Source organism: Apus apus, chromosome 5, assembly GCF_020740795.1.
Source record: "Apus apus isolate bApuApu2 chromosome 5, bApuApu2.pri.cur, whole genome shotgun sequence".
NCBI classification, from domain to species: domain Eukaryota; kingdom Metazoa; phylum Chordata; class Aves; order Apodiformes; family Apodidae; genus Apus; species Apus apus.
Genome location: NC_067286.1, coordinates 5,749,349 through 5,769,068, shown reverse-complemented (window position 1 = coordinate 5,769,068; position 19,720 = coordinate 5,749,349). Strand labels below are relative to the sequence as shown.

The 19,720-nt window shown below is 43.5% G+C and overlaps 1 protein-coding gene across 1 annotated transcript; it reads right to left on the bottom strand.

Annotated features, from left to right (window-relative positions):
- Positions 1-14,192: 14,192 nt before the first annotated feature.
- On the bottom strand, positions 14,193-16,076 carry FIBIN (fin bud initiation factor homolog). The gene has a single exon (XM_051622089.1). It carries the CDS (start codon positions 16,009-16,011, stop codon positions 15,388-15,390), a length of 624 nt encoding a protein of 207 aa, XP_051478049.1. The 5' UTR covers positions 16,012-16,076; the 3' UTR covers positions 14,193-15,387.
- Between the last annotated feature and the right edge of the window lie 3,644 nt (positions 16,077-19,720).

The following is a 19,720-nucleotide window of genomic DNA, read 5'->3' as shown; positions in this document are numbered from 1 at the left end:
CCATGCTGCAGAGAGATGGTGCATCCAAAAGTGACAGTAGAAAAGAAATTCTGGTCTAGGGTTTTTTCTTATTCAGAAAAATGCTTGGCCTCTCCCTGAAACAATCAATAATTACATATAAAGTATAACAGAGTGATTAACCATTTCAAATACTGCCTATTTATTCAGTATCTTTTTCTATTGTTTTTGTTTTTAAGCTCACAGGGCAAAATATTGATGCCCTGTCAGGACCAAAGGCTCCCAAGTTGTATTTGCACAGGGAAAACCTCATTAGTTTCAATATTCTGACTCACTAAGACCTACTGGAGTTGTCAGAAGGTTTTATTAATTTTTTCCTTCTCTACAAATTAGGACAAGGTTGTATGGGACTCTCAGGTCTCCTTTTGTTATTGTTTCATTTGACTGAGTACAGCAAATCAGAATATTGATTTCTACGTTCTCTTGTTTGTACACGGTAGTCCCCCTGGAACCCAGTAATTGCCAACCTTCACTTCCAATGCAGTCCAAGCCACAGCTAGTTTTGTGTGTACAGACATCAACCTCTTCTATAACCAGACTGAGTATTTTTCCTTTTATATATATATATATGAACACAAAAATACATATGTAATTATATATGTGTGTGTGTATCTCCACCTTAGTGACAAAGTATTTTTTCAAGCAAGTCTATTTTCCTCCTAACTGTACAAATATTTACACCACAAGACTGGCTGCAATCTCCATCTAAGGTTTCTTGGACAAAGTTCTACTGTGTATGACTGCAAAGATGTGGTATGTTTTTGAGATTTTTAACACATGATAACTGGATACTTATTCTAATCTCCTAGAAACAAATGACAAGTACTGGAACACAAGGAAGGTTTGCAATATACTGGAACTTGAGAATATCTGGTTTCCAAAACAAACATAACATAAAAAGAGCATGACCATTTTAACAGAATGTAAACTTTTGCTAAATCTGTTCTGGTTTCAAGATAGTTTCCTGTTTAAGGCAGTAAATTACCTGATGGTAATGGATCAGATCCGCAAACACACTGAAGCAACCAAAATATAATTAGATGGAACTAGGACAATTAAGATGCAGGAGTGCAATCCACAAAACTAGTGCTTAATTGCTTAAGCAACTAAGAGGCTGGTGATCCTTCTGCATACAAAGTGTCCTGAATCCCTAAAATGCTAATTCTACCCAAATCCAAAGTCAGCCTGATGCAGACAGAATTGAGCATCCTCACAGTTATCCCATATCCATTTTACCTAAGATTGGTAAACAGGTAGCTGCAGACCAGAAAACCTTGCAGGGCACAAGAGAGTACCAGAAAATTCCTGACATCTGAACAATACTAAATTGTCCAGCAGAGAAAAAAAAAAAAAAAAAAAAAGAAAAAAGAAAAAAGAAAAAAGAAAAAAGAAAAAAGAAAAAAGAAAAAGAAAAAGAAAAAGAAAAAGAAAAAGAAAAAGAAAAAGAAAAAGAAAAAGAAAAAGAAAAAGAAAAAGAGGCATGGCACTCACATCCATTTGAACTAAGGAACACTGTTAGAAAGCAGATGAGCAACATAAATGTCTGGATCAATTTATTCCACCTGTCTTTCAGTGTATAAGGGATTCAAGCACAGAGCATTCTTCCCAGCTCCAGTTACCCAGCTCCTGTGGGGATCCTGATGCTTTTCTCTGTGTACTAAATCTAAGTAGGTGCTCCTGTTGGTACCTGCTTAAGACAAAACCAGAAGAATCAGAACTTGCTTCTGAAGTTTAAGGCCACCAGAAAACCCCTCTGCTTTACCAGCGAAGGACAGGGGAAATTCTGACAACTGGATATACATAATACACCCACCTAAATAGTCCATGACATAGTTTGTCCATAATGTATTTCATACATTCATTGCTCCCATCCATCTATCCAATAGTTCATGCACTGGCTTTGTACACATCATCATCTTACTGAAGAGGCTTACTGAAGAACTGAAGTATCATTCACATGCTCAGTGTTTAACCTAAAGTGAAGGCTCTTTTAACTTTACCATGAAGGTTATAACTACCTGGACATTGTACATGAAATTGTTATAAATATTTTTCTTCAAAAGGTCAAAACAAAGGACAGAAAAAAAATGTTTAGACCTTTACTTTCTGACTGTCTCTCAGGGAAGATTAATCATTCAGCTTAAAGTCCTACATGAAGCTTGCCAGATTCAAAGGGCTCCCAGGCAGCTATTTACCATTCCATTAAGAAATCTGAACTTGCTTCTAAGGGACTCCACCTAACACTGGTGGTAATAGAAAATCACGTCAGAATTGTCTTTTATGGCAAGAAACTTAGGTGAGTTTATTTCTTCCTACCACGGGTGTCACTTAACTGATATTTGTTCACCTGGTAATGGATAACTCAGTCACACAAAATGCGTGTCAAGCACAATCTCTTCTAAATCCATGACAGTAAGTTTGGTAAATGCTTTGGAACAAAAGGCCAACCTGAAAAAAAAACGAAACAGATCCACCAAATCATGCCAGACACAATTTCTATATAGAAAAATAAAATGTCTGGAAGCTACTAGGTGAGCTACATGCTACAACTGGGAAGGCTGTAAGCCAAATGGGAGTTGTCACTTTTGCTTGGATGTGAGACGCTTGTACAGCAGGTTCTCCTTGCCTGACTTTGGAGAGGTACCACAGTGACCAACATCTGAACATCATACGCACCATCCCCAGCACACCTAACTAACAGGCACAAATGGATCACAGTTCATCTGACCTTGTCAGAAACCTGCTTTAGGATGAGAGGAACTGAGCTCTTATTTCACTCCATTGGCTACAAAAACAGCCTCAGCAAGTAGCTCCAACATGGGAGCTTACATTACTGCTTTTCACGGCAATAATTTTATGATTAACTGATGCTTCTGTTTATGGACAACCATTGCTATGCACAAGTCACTAAACATGATACTCCTGGGAGAATTGTGGATGGTGGCTGCCCTAAGCTGTACTGCCACACAGAGAAAGCCTTCACTGCTGCTGGTGGTACCTCTGTTCCACAAGACTTTGTTTTTTTGTGTCATCAGTCAAACTATTGTCTATCACAAAGTATTCCCTTGAAATTCTTTCAGTGCTAATGGCCAGAATCTGAAACAGAGAGGGGAGGATCTCCTTCACAGGCAGCAGCAGGAGCCTTTGATAAGTTTTGGGTATGAAACAATTCCACTAGTCACTTTGCAATATTAATTTAAAAAAACAACATTATATGTCGCTTTTAAAAATATGCAGATCTACTTTGTCTACTGTTACTCTGCCCCAAGACACCAGGCACACTCAGCTCTTTTATTTACATCTATTTATTGAAGTCAGTGAAGTTGTATTAGGAGAAAATGAGGCCCTCCAGCTCCAGTATTATTCAGTTTGTTGGTTATGAAAGAGGAAGCCATAAAAATTACAATAGCAAAAAGATTTCCCTTGTGGTAAAATTAAGTGTTTGCTCTTTAAATACACCACAGTGTTTGCATTAAACTTCTGTTTCTGTTTTTGCTGTAAAGCAATTGTTTGGGTTAGCCACCTACCAAGAGGAATCTTCTAACAATAAAAAGGCTGTTTATTGTTTTCCCTGAGTTACTCCTATGGTGTCATTATTAAAATGAAAACCCAGCTGACAATGATTAAAAATATCTGCTACAACATGCCCTCTAGATGTTTTTCTTCTTAGATGCAAAAATTAGCTAGATCTGCAAGTCTATACACACAGCACCACAGCAGAAGCTTCTCCCTTCGGTGGCATCTTTTCCCATTTGCCACAGTGGGGTGGTATTATGGGTGAAGTTCTCCTCAGAGGCCACTTGGCACGTCTTCACTACTCCAATAAAGCATGTGACACCAATCGGGCATTTGTCATTACTTCTGCTGTGGTGCTCAACCTTCCCAGCTGGGACCTCTGTGCCAAGAGGCTGTCGGACACATTGAGCCCTGTCTTTCTCACCTGCATGTGCAAGATGGTCAGGCTACCCAGCTGCAGGTTGTAGATGCAGCACACAAAGGCATCTGGTGCTGGCATTCCTCCTTCCTGGGGCAATGGATGACAGAATGCATACGGCTGGGATGAAACACTCCTCAAGCAGCAGTAGCAAGCCCCTAGCTGCCACATGAACAGGAAACTTACATCTGATGGTTTAATGGTGGACTTGGCAGTACAAGGCTAATGGCTTGACCTGATGATTTTAAAGGCCTTTTCCAACCAAAATGATTATACGGCTCTAATGCTTCCAGGGTGCTGTAGGGAAAGACATCCATAGACTGGGTGGATTTGTCTCCCAACTGTGTGTGATGCCTGATTTCTAAGTGATTTTTCTTCATGTATAGGACATTAAGGTGAGCCTGCAAATGGCAGTGAAGAACTCCAAACTGTTCATACTGATGTCTTCATAAAATCCTGCAATTGCATGCTTAAAAGTACCACACACAGGCCAACTACCACCTTGTCACTTGGTGACAAAGAAAACATTCTTCCCCTCTTACTTGTAAGTGCATCTACAGAAGGTGTAACTGAGCAAAATTACCATTTCCACTCCTGCTCAGTGATTTTCACAGCTGTAACTACTGGCTGTACTACTGGTTTCCCTAAACCCTTAATGTTAAGATAAGACACTAAATGCTAGAGAAAAACAACTTTGTGTCTCAAAAAAACAGGAGTCCAAGACCACTGAGCTGCTGGCAAGAAATATAAAAACCACAAAAAGTGTAGTTTTTCAGTTCTTGATAGTTGTTCAGAGATTTGCCTTGTTATTTCATTTTTTTTAAATTTCATTTTTACAATAAAAGTAAGATGCTAACCTCAAATTAATGGGGGCTAAACAAATGGCAAGAGATCAAGGAGTTTTTATCCCCTTGCCCCCTCAAAATTTTCATGCAAACACCTATCCCTTGTGCTGTTATTTGACACTTGAAATTGCATTCTGTAGTAAAGTAGAAGCAGAACTCACTGATTCACCTAAAGTTAGTTAGTCAGAACCGTGGTCAAACTGAAGAGCAACTAATAATGCAAAATAAATTATCTGCATCACAGCTCTCTGCATTTCTTGTCTCTGAACTACTATTACCTGCATCAAACTGGAAGACACTGTACATAACTCTGCTCAATTATCAAGCCTCAGGTTTGCATACTTTAAAACAAATACTACCAATAGCTCCTTTGAGTCACACCATCCCACGTGAACATCATCCCAGGCTCGAGGATTTTCCGTCCCCACTGTCATTACCCATCTGCAATCCCCAGCAGCATGCCAAGGGCCAGCCTGGCTGCTGAGAGGCAATCACAACTTAAGGCAATCCCCATCACCTGCAGGCAATGCTGTAGTCTTCCCCAGCTCTCTGGTTAAAAGGTAATGCGCCCCATCCCAACTCAGAAACCTGTTTCCTTCAGTCTTCTCCAGCCTCACCCCACCAGGCATCATCCAGGCTCCCCTGTTTGCTGACATCAGCAGTAGGTTTGCTAGCTTTACCTGCACAGCTACTTCAAGTGTAGTTCTGCTTAATGATGCTTTAAGACAGCTGAGCTACTCAGGATAACGTGTACTCTCCTCACGCAAGGTTAAGAAGGTGCAGAGAGATGAAGAGCATAGTTTTGTGTCGTAAACAAGTCTCAGTCATGCCCTAAAAACAGTTTGCTGCGTAAGAAGCTGGACAATGTCACCAGCTCCATGTGGGATGTGACAGAATGAACTCTGCTGCCAGCTGCGCTGGCACCGGGGGTGTGGAAACACTAAGGCAAGGGCAGGAGGGGCCTGCACCACCCTCTGTCTGAACTGAGCTTTCACCTATCGAAAGCACCAAATAACTGCACACTTCAGAAAAAGAATAACCCTAGCCTAAATACAGCAGGAGTACAGCCCCTGATTGCAAGGCTGAGCTATGCCCCATCTCTTGTACGAGCACACCACAACGGCTCTGCAGGAAAACAGCTGCTTGAAGTTGTTCCCTCAGACCGCAGCCGAGGCGAAGAGGCAAATATGTACCATAAATGGAAAAGGAATCTGCACATCTATATCACTTCACGTCCGCACAGTGCCATGACCAGAGGCCCTGGAAGAGAGATTGTTGGAAGGATTTCTGTCGGGGGGGTCAGCCTGCAGCCTCGCTCCAGCTTTCAACCTTCTACACTAGCCCAATTCCAGGACAAGGCGGCTCGTTTGCGGAGCAGACGGGATGCAAACGCCCCGGGACACTCCCAGAGAAGGGGCAGGACACCAAGCCCGCCGACCCGCGCCGAGGAGCCGGGCCGGGAGGACGGCACCGCCGCAGCGGCTCCGCCCCGGGAGCCGCGCCCGCCCCCGGCCGGGTCCCCTCACCTGCCCGCCCGGTGCGGCTCGGCTCGGCTCGGCCCTGCTCGGTTCGGCGGTACCCGGCCCAGCTCGGCTCGGCTCGGCTCGGCTCGGCTCGGCTCCGCTCGGCAATACCCGGCTCGTCAGGCCCGGCCGCGGGGAGGGCCCCGGCGGGCAGCTCCCGGTGAGGCGGGTTCGCAGCTGTTCGCCCGCCTATGGTGTTTCCCTGGGAATTCCGCTCGGGGGATCTCTTTCAATCTAAGGGAGGGGCTTTCCTAAATTCTTTAGCCCCGTGTGAAGCACAGCGGGGGAGCTGGGCAGGGTTAGTTCCTTGTTATCCCCACACTGACCTTGCGCTTGACTGAGGGATGGATTTTAAGAAGGTATTTGGCCTTGATTTGAAGATGAAGGGGTGGGAAAAGCCATATTTTCCCGTGGCTTCTTCTCCCATGTGTGTAACAGCCACTTCCCAGCCACTTCTGGCTCCTAGTGTTTGGTGAGGAGAGAAACCAGACTAAGAACCATCTTTGGACCATGGGACCAAAGCAAGGACCTAGAAAGAAACACCCCAGTATCCTGGCTGTCATCACTGGGGGTGATGAGCCACACGCCCTGACAACAGAAGCAGAGAAAGAAATGGAGTGAAAAAAGCAAACCCCAAACCCGACCCTCCTCCCCACCCTCCACCCCAGCTGGGTCTTTGTATGCCAGATGTAGCCTAGAGTAAACATCACCAAATATACAAGGTAGCCTTAACAGGTGAGGTGTAGTTATGCTGTGGCATAACACATGCCTGCTGCTTCAGATGGAGCAGCCCTTGGCTGCATCCCTGAAGTTAACGGTGCAGATTTGTACCAGCAATAGTGTGGGCAGCAGGACTAGGGCAGAGACCATCCCCCTTGGCACTGGTGAGGCCTGGAATCCTGTGTTCAGTTTTGGGCCCCTCTTTACAAGAAGGACATCGAGGTGCTGGGTGTGTCCAGAGAAGGGCAAAAAAAAGCTGGTGAAGGCTCTGGAGCACGAGTCTTAGGAGGAGCAGCTGAGGGAAGTGGGGTTGCTTAGTCTGGGTAAGAGGGAGGCTCTCTACAACTACCTGAAAGGAGGCTGTAGCAAGGTGGGGGTAAGTGTCTTCTCCCAAGTAACAAGCAATAGGACTAAAGGAAATGGCCTCAAGTTGTGCCAGAGGAGGTTTAGAATGGATATTAGGGAAAAAATTATTCACTTGAAAGGGTTATCCAGCACTGGAACAGGCTGCCCAGGGAAGTGGTGGAGTCACCATCCCTGGAGGCATTTAAAAGATCTGTAGATTGTGGTGCTCAGGGACGTGGTTTCGTGGTGGACTTGGCAGTATTCAGTTAGTGGTTGGACTTAATAAATTAAAAGGTCTTTTCCAACCTAAATGATATTATGATATGATTGTACTGTCAAGAAAATCTGGTGAACAGTAAGCTTCAGGCAGATGAGCTTCCTGGGAGTAAATTTAAAAATAGCATAAACATAACATCATTGTTTAGTGCCAAATACTTTCCGCCTGGCAAATATGTGAATGCTGGATTTATCTGAATCGTGTGCTTCTTGTGGTTGAAGGGAGGGAGGTTCAACCAGACAAAAATACAGCCCGTGTAGTTGAGGGCAATGTTGGGACTTGGACATAGCACCCACCAGTTTTTGGCTGGAAAGGCTGACATTGGTCTTCAAGTTCTCAGCTTGTACTGGACCAGAATTCCCACCTTTTTCAGTGTCCATAAGCTGGTGGCACGGCTGGCATGAAAAAAAAAGAAGAGCTGAACTAAAAAGGAGAAGGAAAACCTTTGTTTTCCTCCTGATGGGAAGCTTTTTCCCAGCTGTGCAAGAGGTACCTGCTCCACTGGACACCCATTTGCCATACTGTGGTTTGCGAAACACCCAGAAAAGTTCTATTGCCTCAGTATAAACAATAAAGGGAAAACCTTTACGCCACAATTCTCACAGACAGTAAAGCATTCACAAAGGTGAAAAGCTGGTGAGTTGGATGGAAAGGAGTATATGCAGAAGTGAAAATATTCAGTGACTGTTTAGAGATTGTTTAAGCATTTTGGCAGTTGAAAGGGGCTAAGACTGAGTCTGCAACTTATAGGAAATTAAATATTTTTCTTGGTAGTTATCATTCAACATCTTCAATAAAAAACAATCTTCATGTGCCAAAGCAGTGCTGTAACACATGGAGTTGGATGCATTACTTTATTTTAGGGAAAGGGTGGTAGGAATTAGTTGCTTTCTTTAGATTAAGTCCCAAATCCATTTTCCACCTTTCTTTCACATTCTTCCCTTGTTGTTTTTTCCCCCCTCATTTTCTCTATGGAATACACATATTCTTGGTTGTCATCGCTGTCTTCCTGTTTTGTTTTTGATGGATTAGAAGCATAATAAGGAGGGTGCGAGGATTGAAACAGTCATAAGTGTAATTCGGTAACAGGAGCACTCCGAGGTGTTTGCAGGACCAGGTCTCTGTTTTTATAAGGAGTGCTACATAATATGCAAGTGGAAAAGTATACTATCCAAGTAGAAATAAAAACAAACTGCCTTTGAGATGACATAACTCAGCAAAATATGACTCTTCAGTGCTGTGCTTGTATTTGCTGAGATTCTGTAAAATAAGGAATTTTAAAAGAGGTATGGCAAAGTGCTATATAATGAAAATCTGGACCTCATTTATTTTACAGTACATATATGTGCCTTTTTACTGTTACAACATCATTTTGCTGAATCCTGTAGTGCAAGATCAGTTCACTGACTCCCTTTGGGGTTTTACTCCATCGCTATCATTCATACAGGGAAGCAGGATACTGTGGGGGTTATGCTGTAGGTTTCCATTACGCAGTATGTTACTGCCAAATAAATTAAAGGTTGGGGGCAATAAATAGGTAAAGGGCATTGCAAAATTTAAAGTCACAGGCTAATATGCAAAGAGCACAACAAGCAGAACAGCCTTAGGAAGCAAAAAGGTGACGTTCGTCCAATAAATTTGTTACCCTGACACGATAGTAAAAAGCTATGAACTAGACCAGTATTCCCAGCAGAGTCTGACATACCAACAATAATGATGTTTTCCTGGTCCAGCTCTGCACAGCTGCCTGGCTTTTTGAAAAACCTAGTTGCCACAGAAATATAAACGTTAGAAACAAAAACTGGGCCCAGTTGCAAATTAGTTTCTAGGTTAAATGAGCACAGGGGGAACTTCAGTTCATTCTTGATGTACACGGTCAGATTTATTCCTCTGCATTCACATCAGGAAAAACAACTGAGTTTGATTTACCATTTGTTCACTCACACTTTTTTTTTCTAGACTTGTTTTTCTGACTTTAGAGGATCTGCAAGATATTAATTAAAATGTACAAACCTAATAGCATCCTTGTATGCTGATCCAGTCATGAACTAGCTTGAGTTTTGTTGTGCCTCTGTTAGAATCCAAAGTTAGTAAGGAAATTACTTTGTAAGAAAGCATCAAAACATAAAAAAAATTTAAAAAATGCAAGATATTTAACATATGCACTTGTCCTCTACAATTACCTGAAATGAGGTTGTAGGGGGGCGGGTGTTGGCCTCTTCTCTCAAGTGAATAACAACAGGACCAGAGGAAATGGCCTGAAGTTGTGTCAGGGAAGGTTCAGATTGGATATTAGGAAGAATTTCTATACTGAAAAGAGTGGTCAGGCACTGGAACTGGCTGCCCAGGGAGCTGGTTGAGTCATCATCCTTGGAGGTATTCCAGAAATGTGTAGATGTGGCATATCAGGGCATGATCTAGTGGCTGATGTTGTAGAGGGGTTTTGTGGGTGTTTTTTGGTTGAGTGTGTGAGGTTGGTTGTGTTTGTTTGAGGTTTTTTTGTGTGTTGATTGTTAGACTCAGTGATCTCAGAGGTCCTTTCCAACCGTGATGATTCTGTGATTCTTTGATTCTCATATTACTCTGAATTTAAATCCAAATCTCAGCTAAATCACTTTAAATTAGAAACAAATTTATATTCATAAAAAAGGACAAAGCCTGCTATTAAGAAAAGTTGACTGCTCTGGATTAACCAAAGAGCTGTCAAGACAGAAAATGTATGGGAAAGAATTCTTTATCATTACCCAGGTAAAAGTATAACTAGCTCTTAGATAAATTTAAGGAAAAAAGCTAAGAGCTGAAAACCAAAGGCCCACTGAATGAATTGTCTTGGACCTAACACTAAACTGAAAATCTTGGTCATATTATACTGAGAAGAGATGGTAAGAAGACAGAAATGTCTTGCAGCTTGGACAGTCTGTCTATAGTAAAGTCCCTGTTATTGACACTAAAACTAATGTATGTTGGTAACTCCTGTTGTAGTGAAATGTTTACAGTGTGGAAAAAGTATGGAAAATACGATGCAACTACATAACTTTTTCAGTCATTCTGCTCTTGCCAATATCTAGCACTGGATAATGAATCTCCCCCTAGGCCAAACTTCTCCAAGGAGTGTTTTTTTTCTCCCCCAAAGAAGGCTGAGACACAATTACTACTACAGAGGCAGCTTCTAAGCACTTCAAAGGGGTATAAATACAGCCTAAGGAAGGTTGTCATCTAAGGAAATATGGTACACTTGGCATTGTCTTTTCCTATGAAAGAATGTTAATGGCATGTTGGAGGCTGTCAGTGATACCTCCCCAAGGTAAGGCACTTTACAGAGACAAATAACTCTGCAAGCCATGAATGACTCTGTCCAAACCACATCATTAAAAATGTAATGATTATGGAGACCATGTGTTTTTCTTGTTACAGAATTAGTCATTAAACTCTGCCTTTTCCAGTTGTAAACTGATCTTGTAGGCAGGATGACAACTTTATGAAGAAAATAAAATGTGCAGAGTTAAAGTCTTTTTAACGTATATATTCTAATAAAAGCTTTGTAAAAAAGCATGTGGTGGGGTCAGGTTGTTTTGCCAGTTTCACATACTTCAGGAATTAAATACAGACCCACAAATTGTTCAATTTTTGCTAATGGCTCACCAAAATTAAAAGTAATAGTAAACAAATTCCCCAATGGGCTGTAAAAATAGATTTTAAAAGATAGAAAAAATGCCAGATTTAGAATTTAGGGATTACTTCAGGAATAATGGCTCTCAAATACATTTGATCTAGTAACACTTCACTGTTAGCTGAAAACTTCCTTACCAATCACAGCAGTGGTATCTGAGAAGCACAAGCAAGAAGCTGGTAACGTAACACGAAGCCCATCTAAATAAACAGCTACAGCAACAGCAACTGATGGGCCCAACAGAATTTCTCTACTAAATACATGTTTTCTAAGATGATAACCAGAGCTGCCATTTTCTCTGTAGCTCACCAGGTTGTTTCTGTTGACTAAAGCAAGTATTTTTTGCTTCTGAGGAACACATCTTGGCAACCTGCATCTCAGCACATCACAACCTGTAGGAGCAACAGCTTCACTTCAGACAGCTCAGCACACACAGGATTTTTGAGACACCAGTTTTTTTAAGGCTTCCCTTGACTTCTCTCTTTCTCAGGATAGTCTTGGGTAGGTCAACCTGTGGAACTTTGGAAATGGCAATTTAGAAAGCCACAATTATCACCACGCCCCCACCTTCCTAGCCATTGACTTGTCACAAGGCAGGCACAACCTTTTCTTTCCCAAGTTTTCATTAGTGCTGAGGAGAGACAGCACAATTTTCTCCATATTCACCCTCTGAGTTTCTTTCTCCACTTGTGGCTATCAGATTATCAGGAGGTTGTCTGCAGCACAGCACTGCCTTACAAAGTAAGCTACTTGGAGAGGAGTGGAGATGTGTCCTTAATGCCTTGCTTTGACTCTTGAATTAGATGACAGGCTGAGTAGCAAAGAAAACTGAGGTATTCAGTAAGCTCTCTCTGACCATTCCAGCTGTGTTACTTTGTATGTTTTTTCAGAAAACATTGTCAGCTGCTCTTAAGTACCATCAACTCTTCAATAAATTCAGAAAACAATATATCTTTTGAAAAAAACCACACCACAAAAAACCCCAAATCAGCTTAATCTTAGCTCCACTCTCTGCATTTAAAAAAAAAAAAAAGGAAAAAAGATCTCAATACTGATGCAGTATTTAATACAACAGGAGGAGCTATTGGGTCAAAATAGCTGCTACAATCATTCTTTTAAAGCTTTGCTTAGAAATCCTGAGTTTTCAATGATAAAAAGGCCTTTACTATTTGAAATAGGCTGTATAAAACCAGAGGATATTCATGTATTCCAATGAAATAAGTCTTACCAGATAAAGAAGCAAAAGGAGCAAAACTTACAAGATTGCAAAGAGGATTGCAATATAGTTTTCATAGTTTTAAAAAACTATTTTGAATTTAAAACTTTAAACTGCTGCATATCACTGAACACCCAGTACTTCCAGGCACTGTGGAGTTATAAAGGCCATTCAAAGTATCAGCTCTTACTGAAAAGTGATACATTTAATGGTTATAGTTAATAGATACATTTGACTAACCAAAATTATGTGATATTCAAGTAGATTGAAATGTCCCAAGAGCTATCTATTCGCTTTGTAAAATCTACATAAGATTGATCCTTTTCACTAAACATGTGAACTTATGCATAGAGCAGACTCAAATGTGTGCACTCCCTTTTAAAAAGAAAACATTTAAAGCCTTTTACAAGCAATGTTACAGAGAAGAATTCTGATTTTGTTCCAGTTTTAGATATTCAAACGTTTATATTTTGCTGAAACATAAGTCACAGAGATATTTATGAAAATATCAGTATTTATGGATTTTGAAGAACCATGATTTTGCTTCATTAGATCTCAACTTACAGACAGGGGTGCTGAGCAGAATTGAGTTATACTGAGTATCTCCACAAGTCACATAATCTCCTGCTTTGAAATTAAGCACTCTGCAAATGTTTACCCTCTTGGTTTGCTCCATACTTTGGGATACTCTGAGCTTGACTAAAAGTTAGCTACTGCAAATAGAATAGCCTAACTGCTCCAAGCATATTCAAGAAGTTTTACACCACTACTACTATTTTTGTTACGATTTGAATGCTGCTCTCATGTGGCTAAAAACCCTTCAGTTTCTTTACTGATGTTTACAGCTCATGTTAAACCCAGTAACTCAGAGAGTGAGTTGAGAGACTAGAACATGTTTTATGAAGCATCCGGGTACAAAGGGAACCTCATGACAGTTCTGGCATCTGCTTCTAAAGGGTTAGTGTTTAGAGAGAAAGGGGAGAGAGAACATCAATGAAAACCTCAGGCACTTCTAGAGCTTGGTGCATCCCAGAAATGTATGCTTTGCTGTGACAGTGGCCAGACAAGACCCAGTGTCTCAGCCCTTTTCACTTGTGTTGTTACAGCTAACCCCAGTGGCAAGGGAAGTATCACAAATAAATTAAATTTCAAGATCTAGAACCTGTCGTACCTTCTAACTAGACAACACTGCATAGTTCCACTGAAGTAACTCAATAAAATGTTTTATGTTTTTCAGACAGCTCTTCAAAGATACTGGGGATCTAAAGGTGCAAATTGACATCTGAAGTATCCTGCTAGGAGCTACACCTCACTGCCTTTAGCAGAAACGAGCTGCCTGGATGGTCCAGAGGTTCTGTAAGCACGTACCTTCATCAGGCATTTCCTGGTCCCTTCCTCTCTCTGGTCCCAGGTGCCTTACATTGACCCACTGCAGCACTGAGTAACTGAGTAACTGGCTGGTCTGCAGACCAAAGTAGAACTGAATGTGAGCAGGGTTAACAAGATCAGACCTCAAATGTGCATCAAGCAGCTTCTCTTCCAGTGCCATGAGGTTGCTAGTTTCTTAAGAAGGCTTGCAAACTCCAGAAACCCCACCCTGCACACCCTCCTATAGCATTGCTTTTAACGAGACTTGCTTACCTCTCGAGTCTGCAAATTTTTATTTCTTTTTACTAAAAAGCAAGTTATTTCTTTTGGCAGGATCCACACACACAATTTTTTGCTGGAAAGACACATTACAACAGCATGTTTGAAATCAAAAGCATCTCAAGCAGAAAAACAAAAGAAAAAATGTGTGCTTTAACATCGTTTTCAAATATTTATTAAAACAACAGATGAAAGTTTTTAATCTAAACAGTGATTCTGCCTGCAGTATCTGTAACCTAGTAGCCATATTACCCCAAACTGACAATTAAATAGCAACGAGTCTGAAAATCCAAATGAATCTCCCCCTCCTTCCCACTAGGCACTTTTGCTATTGTCTATGAGCACAAATAATTTTATTAATAGCTTAGCTAGCAAAAGTACAAAGGCACCAATGAGAAATATCACTGTGCTGGCACAGATTAAACCTTTTTGTCTGCTTTAGAAACATCCTCTAAGAAATCCAGCTCCGAAATTTGGGATCTGAAACTACAGTCACTGTGAGGGTTCCTTTTTACTATAAAAATCCGCATCAGCATTGTCAGGATCTGACATAAGCCTTTTTGGCTGGCTCTTGGGGTTTTGATAGCTTAAGAGTCACAGATAAGCAAGCCTGGAAAAGCACACATCCTGCCAGAATAGTTCCCGTCGTTCAAAACACAAATGGAAGTCACAGCTTTAAGTTACGTAGTAGAACAACATTTTACGTGCATAGAATACATACTGTTACAAAAGTTTAAGGAAGTTAACAGGAGGGCAGAGGCGTCGCCCTGAAGGAGAGCAACAACAAAAGTCATTTCAGCATCTGCTACAGGTGAGCCTGTGGCCAGCACCACACCTTAGCCACGGCTGTGGCAGGTGAGCTGCAGTAGAACCAGCAGCACAAACCCACGGCAGGGAAGGGCAGAGGAGGAAGCTCGCTTTGCTTCGTAACAAAAAACGAACCGCATAACACGGGCTCATTTTTTAAAAGATGGGATCTTAACTTAAACATACCTCTAACCTCCCGCTTTATGGAAACGCGCTATTACTTGAGAAAGTCAGATATAATAAATAAGTTTTTCCAAGGCGAAGGCTGCATTTGCGAGAGGAAGTGGCTCCTTCCAGCCAGACCCTGGCACCTCCCGGGGGGGGCTGAGGGCGCCGTCCGAAGCCCCTCTTCCCGGCGGAGCAGAGGGGCCGGGGGGGTCCCGGTTCAGGCCCGGAGATAGTCGTTCTTGAGGCGGCTGAGGCGGGCGCCGTGGCTGCGGACGGTGAGGGCGAGGAGGTCGTGCTTGTCCCGCAGCCCGCTGGAGATGTGGCGGGTCTCCCGCAGCAGGGCGCGGGCGTGCAGCAGCAGCCCCAGGAAGCTGTCGCCCAGACGGGCCTCCTCCCGGCCCCCTTGCTCCTGCCCCTGACGGAACTTGCCCTCCAGCTCGCTCAGCGACCGGTCCGAGCTGGAGTAGGCGTCGCTGATCTGGGCGGACTCGCGGCGCAGGTAGGTGCTGTAGCTCTCCTCCCCGTCCAGGTCGTAGGAGATGCTCTTGCCGATGCCCTCCAGCACCCGGCCCGCGTCCTCCACCTGCCGGCCCAGCACCGTCAGCTCCTCCCGCAGGCTCAGCCCGTCGCCGCCCGCCGCCGCCCCGCACCGCCGCTGCTCGCTCACCCTGAAGAGCAGCTGGCACCGCTCCGGGTCGTCGTTCTCCTCGTAGTCCCCGTCGGGGACGAAGTAATGGTGCAGGGTCCCGTTGGACATCTCGGGGTAGAGCGGGCCCTGGAAGTACCCGCGGCAGAAGCTACAGAGGCAGCCCAGCCAGAGCAGGCGCAGCGGGGCCGGCATGCTGCGGGCAGCCCCCGCCCCATGGGGCTCCCCCGGATCCGCTGCGGGCCGGGCCCAGGAGCGCGGAGGCCCGGCGGCGCTCTGGGGGCGGCAGCCGCAGCAGCACCGCCTTTAACAGCCGGGCAGCCCGCACGGGGGAAGGGAGCGGCCCCCGGGCAGGGCAGGGCAGGGCAGGGCAGGGCAGGGCAGGGCAGGGCAGGGCCGCCCCCCGCCCCGGGCATCGGCCGGCGGGCACCGCCCCCGGGCATCGCCCCCTCCCGGGGTTGTGCAGGGGGAGGGAGGCGCGTACACCTTGGAGTCCTTCATCAGCAGCACCCCCAAAATTCAGGATTGGTCGGCTTTTCTCAGTTCTCCTGTTGGAAACGACTGTTTCGCTTCTGATTTAATGACTGAACAGTTCCATGTTCACAGCAGCCCCGCTCGGCGAGCAGAGGGACACAGCGCAGCTGCGGACACGTTTGGTCGCTCAGGTGTGTGGTTTGTCACTGATTAAAACCTTGAAAGGGAAGAAGAAGCGTGTTCGAGTATTAAAGGCAATGCCACGAACCTCGGTAGGGTAAAGATGGTGAAATTAAACACAAGATCTGTTCATAAATAACATGCCAAATGCGTTTGAGGCAAATGCAGTTCATCCTGCAGGGCTGACGGTGTAAAATTTTAAGGGTTTCTCGTTTATGAATGATACTCTGCACGAATCCAGCAGATGGACTAAAGGGGGGTCAAATCTTGCACTTAACCAGCATAAATCTGTCTTTACTATTTTTGAGTTGTTAAGGTGAGGTCACAAAAAGAGTCTGTAAAGTTTAGCAGCTCCTTTCACATCCTCTTTTCTCTTTTATCACCAGCTAGCACACGTTATGCCAAATCCTGCAGAGTTTAAACTCCCACTGTTGTTCATTAGGGCTTTGTAAGCAAATATATTTATATGGCTTCTTTAATGTAAATATTTTAACTACCATCCTGATACTTTCTGCATGTTGTAAGTAGCTATGATGCTTACAGTTAACTTGATTGGGAAATAGGCCAGCCCCTTGTGCTCTGGTTTTTTTCACTGTTATGCTGGATATTGTAGATTAGAGTCCTATGGGGGCTCAGGGGACTTTGGCTCCACCATTTATTATACTACCATGACTTTAGACACCTACATTTCAAGTGCAGAGTCTGGAGCACCTTCTCTCTTGTGGCTTTGTTCCATAAGCACAAGTTATCCTGTTTCTGGGCAGATGTGAAGTAAAGAACTGCTGTAGAGACCAGCTGCTCTTCTCGAGCTCAGGTGTGCTGAGCTCCACAAGCTGCTCCTTTCTTTGTTTGCCGCTCCTTAAGAGCTTCCATCGAGGCCCCTATCTCCATGGCTTTGGTGGCTGGCTGCTGATTCTGTTCCCAGGTGCACCCCCACTACCAGTAGGAAGGTCAGTGGGTTCCTGGGAGCTCAGTGATGGACTTAACAATGTGGCCAGGCCCTCTAAGGAATGACCCAGCAGTGCTGTATGGAAGTTCTCACTGTCAGTGTGGCCTTGAATATTACCTGGTAACCTGTACTATCAGTGTTCCTGATGATTGACTTCAGAGCCTACTGAATTATTTTGCATAAGCACAGAAGGTCATGAGACAAACCCACACTGAGAATCAAGAGCAAAAAATAAACCCACCAGTCAGCCAACGAAAGAAACCCCTAACCCAGAGACAGCAAGGGTAACAGCTGAGCCCTTTGCCTCTTGAATTGCTTTAAGTAGACTTTCCCAGCCTCAGTCCACGCACACATACACCTCAAGGTGAACAATGTTTGCAGAGTCCAGGCAACTTATTTTGCACTGCTGAGAACCCAGGCCAGACAAGCTATCCAAACAGAAACACTCCACACATTTGGAAATGTTTTAAATTTGTAGTTAATTTCAGAAAACACTCATAAATAGGTTGGATTAGGCTAAGCTTTTGTACTTCATCTTGCTATAAAAAGAAGGTTTAAAGCTTATTCAACTGAGCCTGCTTGGCAATTGTCCTTGGTCCGTGTTTGCCAACAGGGACTCTTTCAAACAATTTTATTCCCAGGACGCTCTTGTTTCACCTAATATTTTATTTGGTTCCCAGTTCTTTGCCAGCCATAGTGCTTTATCTACACAAGTTTCCAGCCTGGCTGGTGTTACTGCCAGTTGACTGGTTTGGCTGATACTTGGGTTGTGGTGGACTCCACTTTTGAGGTCTCTTCATGGAAGTACCACACTGTAAATCACTCAGCTATAGCTTTTTCAGCATGGTTATACTTTCACCAGTGCCACAGTGGGTAAAAAATTCAGCCTTAGTAAATACTTTGTCTCTTCATACATTGAGACTAAGAACTGTCTGGTGCTCCTTTCTGCAGCTGCCGACTCCTGACCACTGCTGTTTTCCATCCAATATGCATTATCCACAATCCAAGTTTTATTGAATTTTTACACCAAAATAGTCTCTGCCCAAGTAACCTACTTGGAATATCTGCTTCTGAAGGAAGTCTGGGATCTGCAGCCTTGGTGACTCAAGTGGGCAGAGCTTTGGTAAAAGCTGGAACTTGCTGAAAGGTAACAGCCTGATCCCAGGCAATACCTATTAGGGTTCAGGGTTACAACACAACAGAATCCTAAGTTTTAACAGAAGATTTTAACTGAAAAGCATCAAACAAAGTAAAAGATACAGGCTCATGCTGACAGAACCATGCTGTGTGTGAGTAGCCATGGTGCATTCCAAAAATATCTAAAAGACAAAGTCTTAAGACTGTATTGAGATAATCAGAATGTCCCCAAACTGCCATAAAACCATGTGCATACAACTGAAAATCAGATATATGTTTTTCTGAAAGACACACACTGATCGCAGTATTTACCGTTATGTACCAAGACCTGTGTTGAAGGGTCAGATATTTTCCTCACAGTGGACAGCAGCAGGAACACCACAGCAATGCCTGAAACAGCAACATAAAAATCACTGTCAATGTAGAGTTCCCAGAAGTAATTTCTGGCATTATCTGGGAGGCACAAAGGACAACAAAACCAAAGGAGGACAGAAGGGAATTTCTTGGGGAATACCAGAAGCATGGGGTGGAGAAAACCATAGAGGAGAGCAAGATGTTTTCTGCTGAACATGGCATTTTCTGCTGGCAACCCACAGGGGTAGCTGTATGAGATCAGATATCTGGGGAGCTTTTGGGATGCATCCAAGAAACAGCTGCTCCTTGTGGCATGCTCCCATGAAGGCCCTCATTGAAATCCTGGCATTGTCAAAAGGCCCATTGATTTCAGCATGACAGTGTTTTACTCTCTGTGCCTGCTCAAGCATTTAAAAATTCCTTTTGCACAGAATGAAAAAGTACTAGCAGCAAAAATAAAGCAGCATAGTGATACTGTCTTTTTAACAAATTCTTGGCATGATATACTCTGCTGTGGTAAAACCATTGTTTTTGTACTGAGCAGCATTAGCTTTATAGTACTACGAAGAACTGAGGAATTTACTCTGCATAACCTCACATGCAACAGCACCAAAACCCAGCCTCCAGTCCAGAAACTGCCCATGAACTGATGGCAAATATGCAGCTCAGCACTGGATTTCTGGTGACAATTGCACAGCCTTCCTCAGCAAGCAGTGCAGTGGTTCTTGGCTCACGTGTGTTTGCTTATTTTTGTCACAGATGATGGTAAACTTTGCAGCATCAGAACGTTTCAGATGTAAATGGCCATTA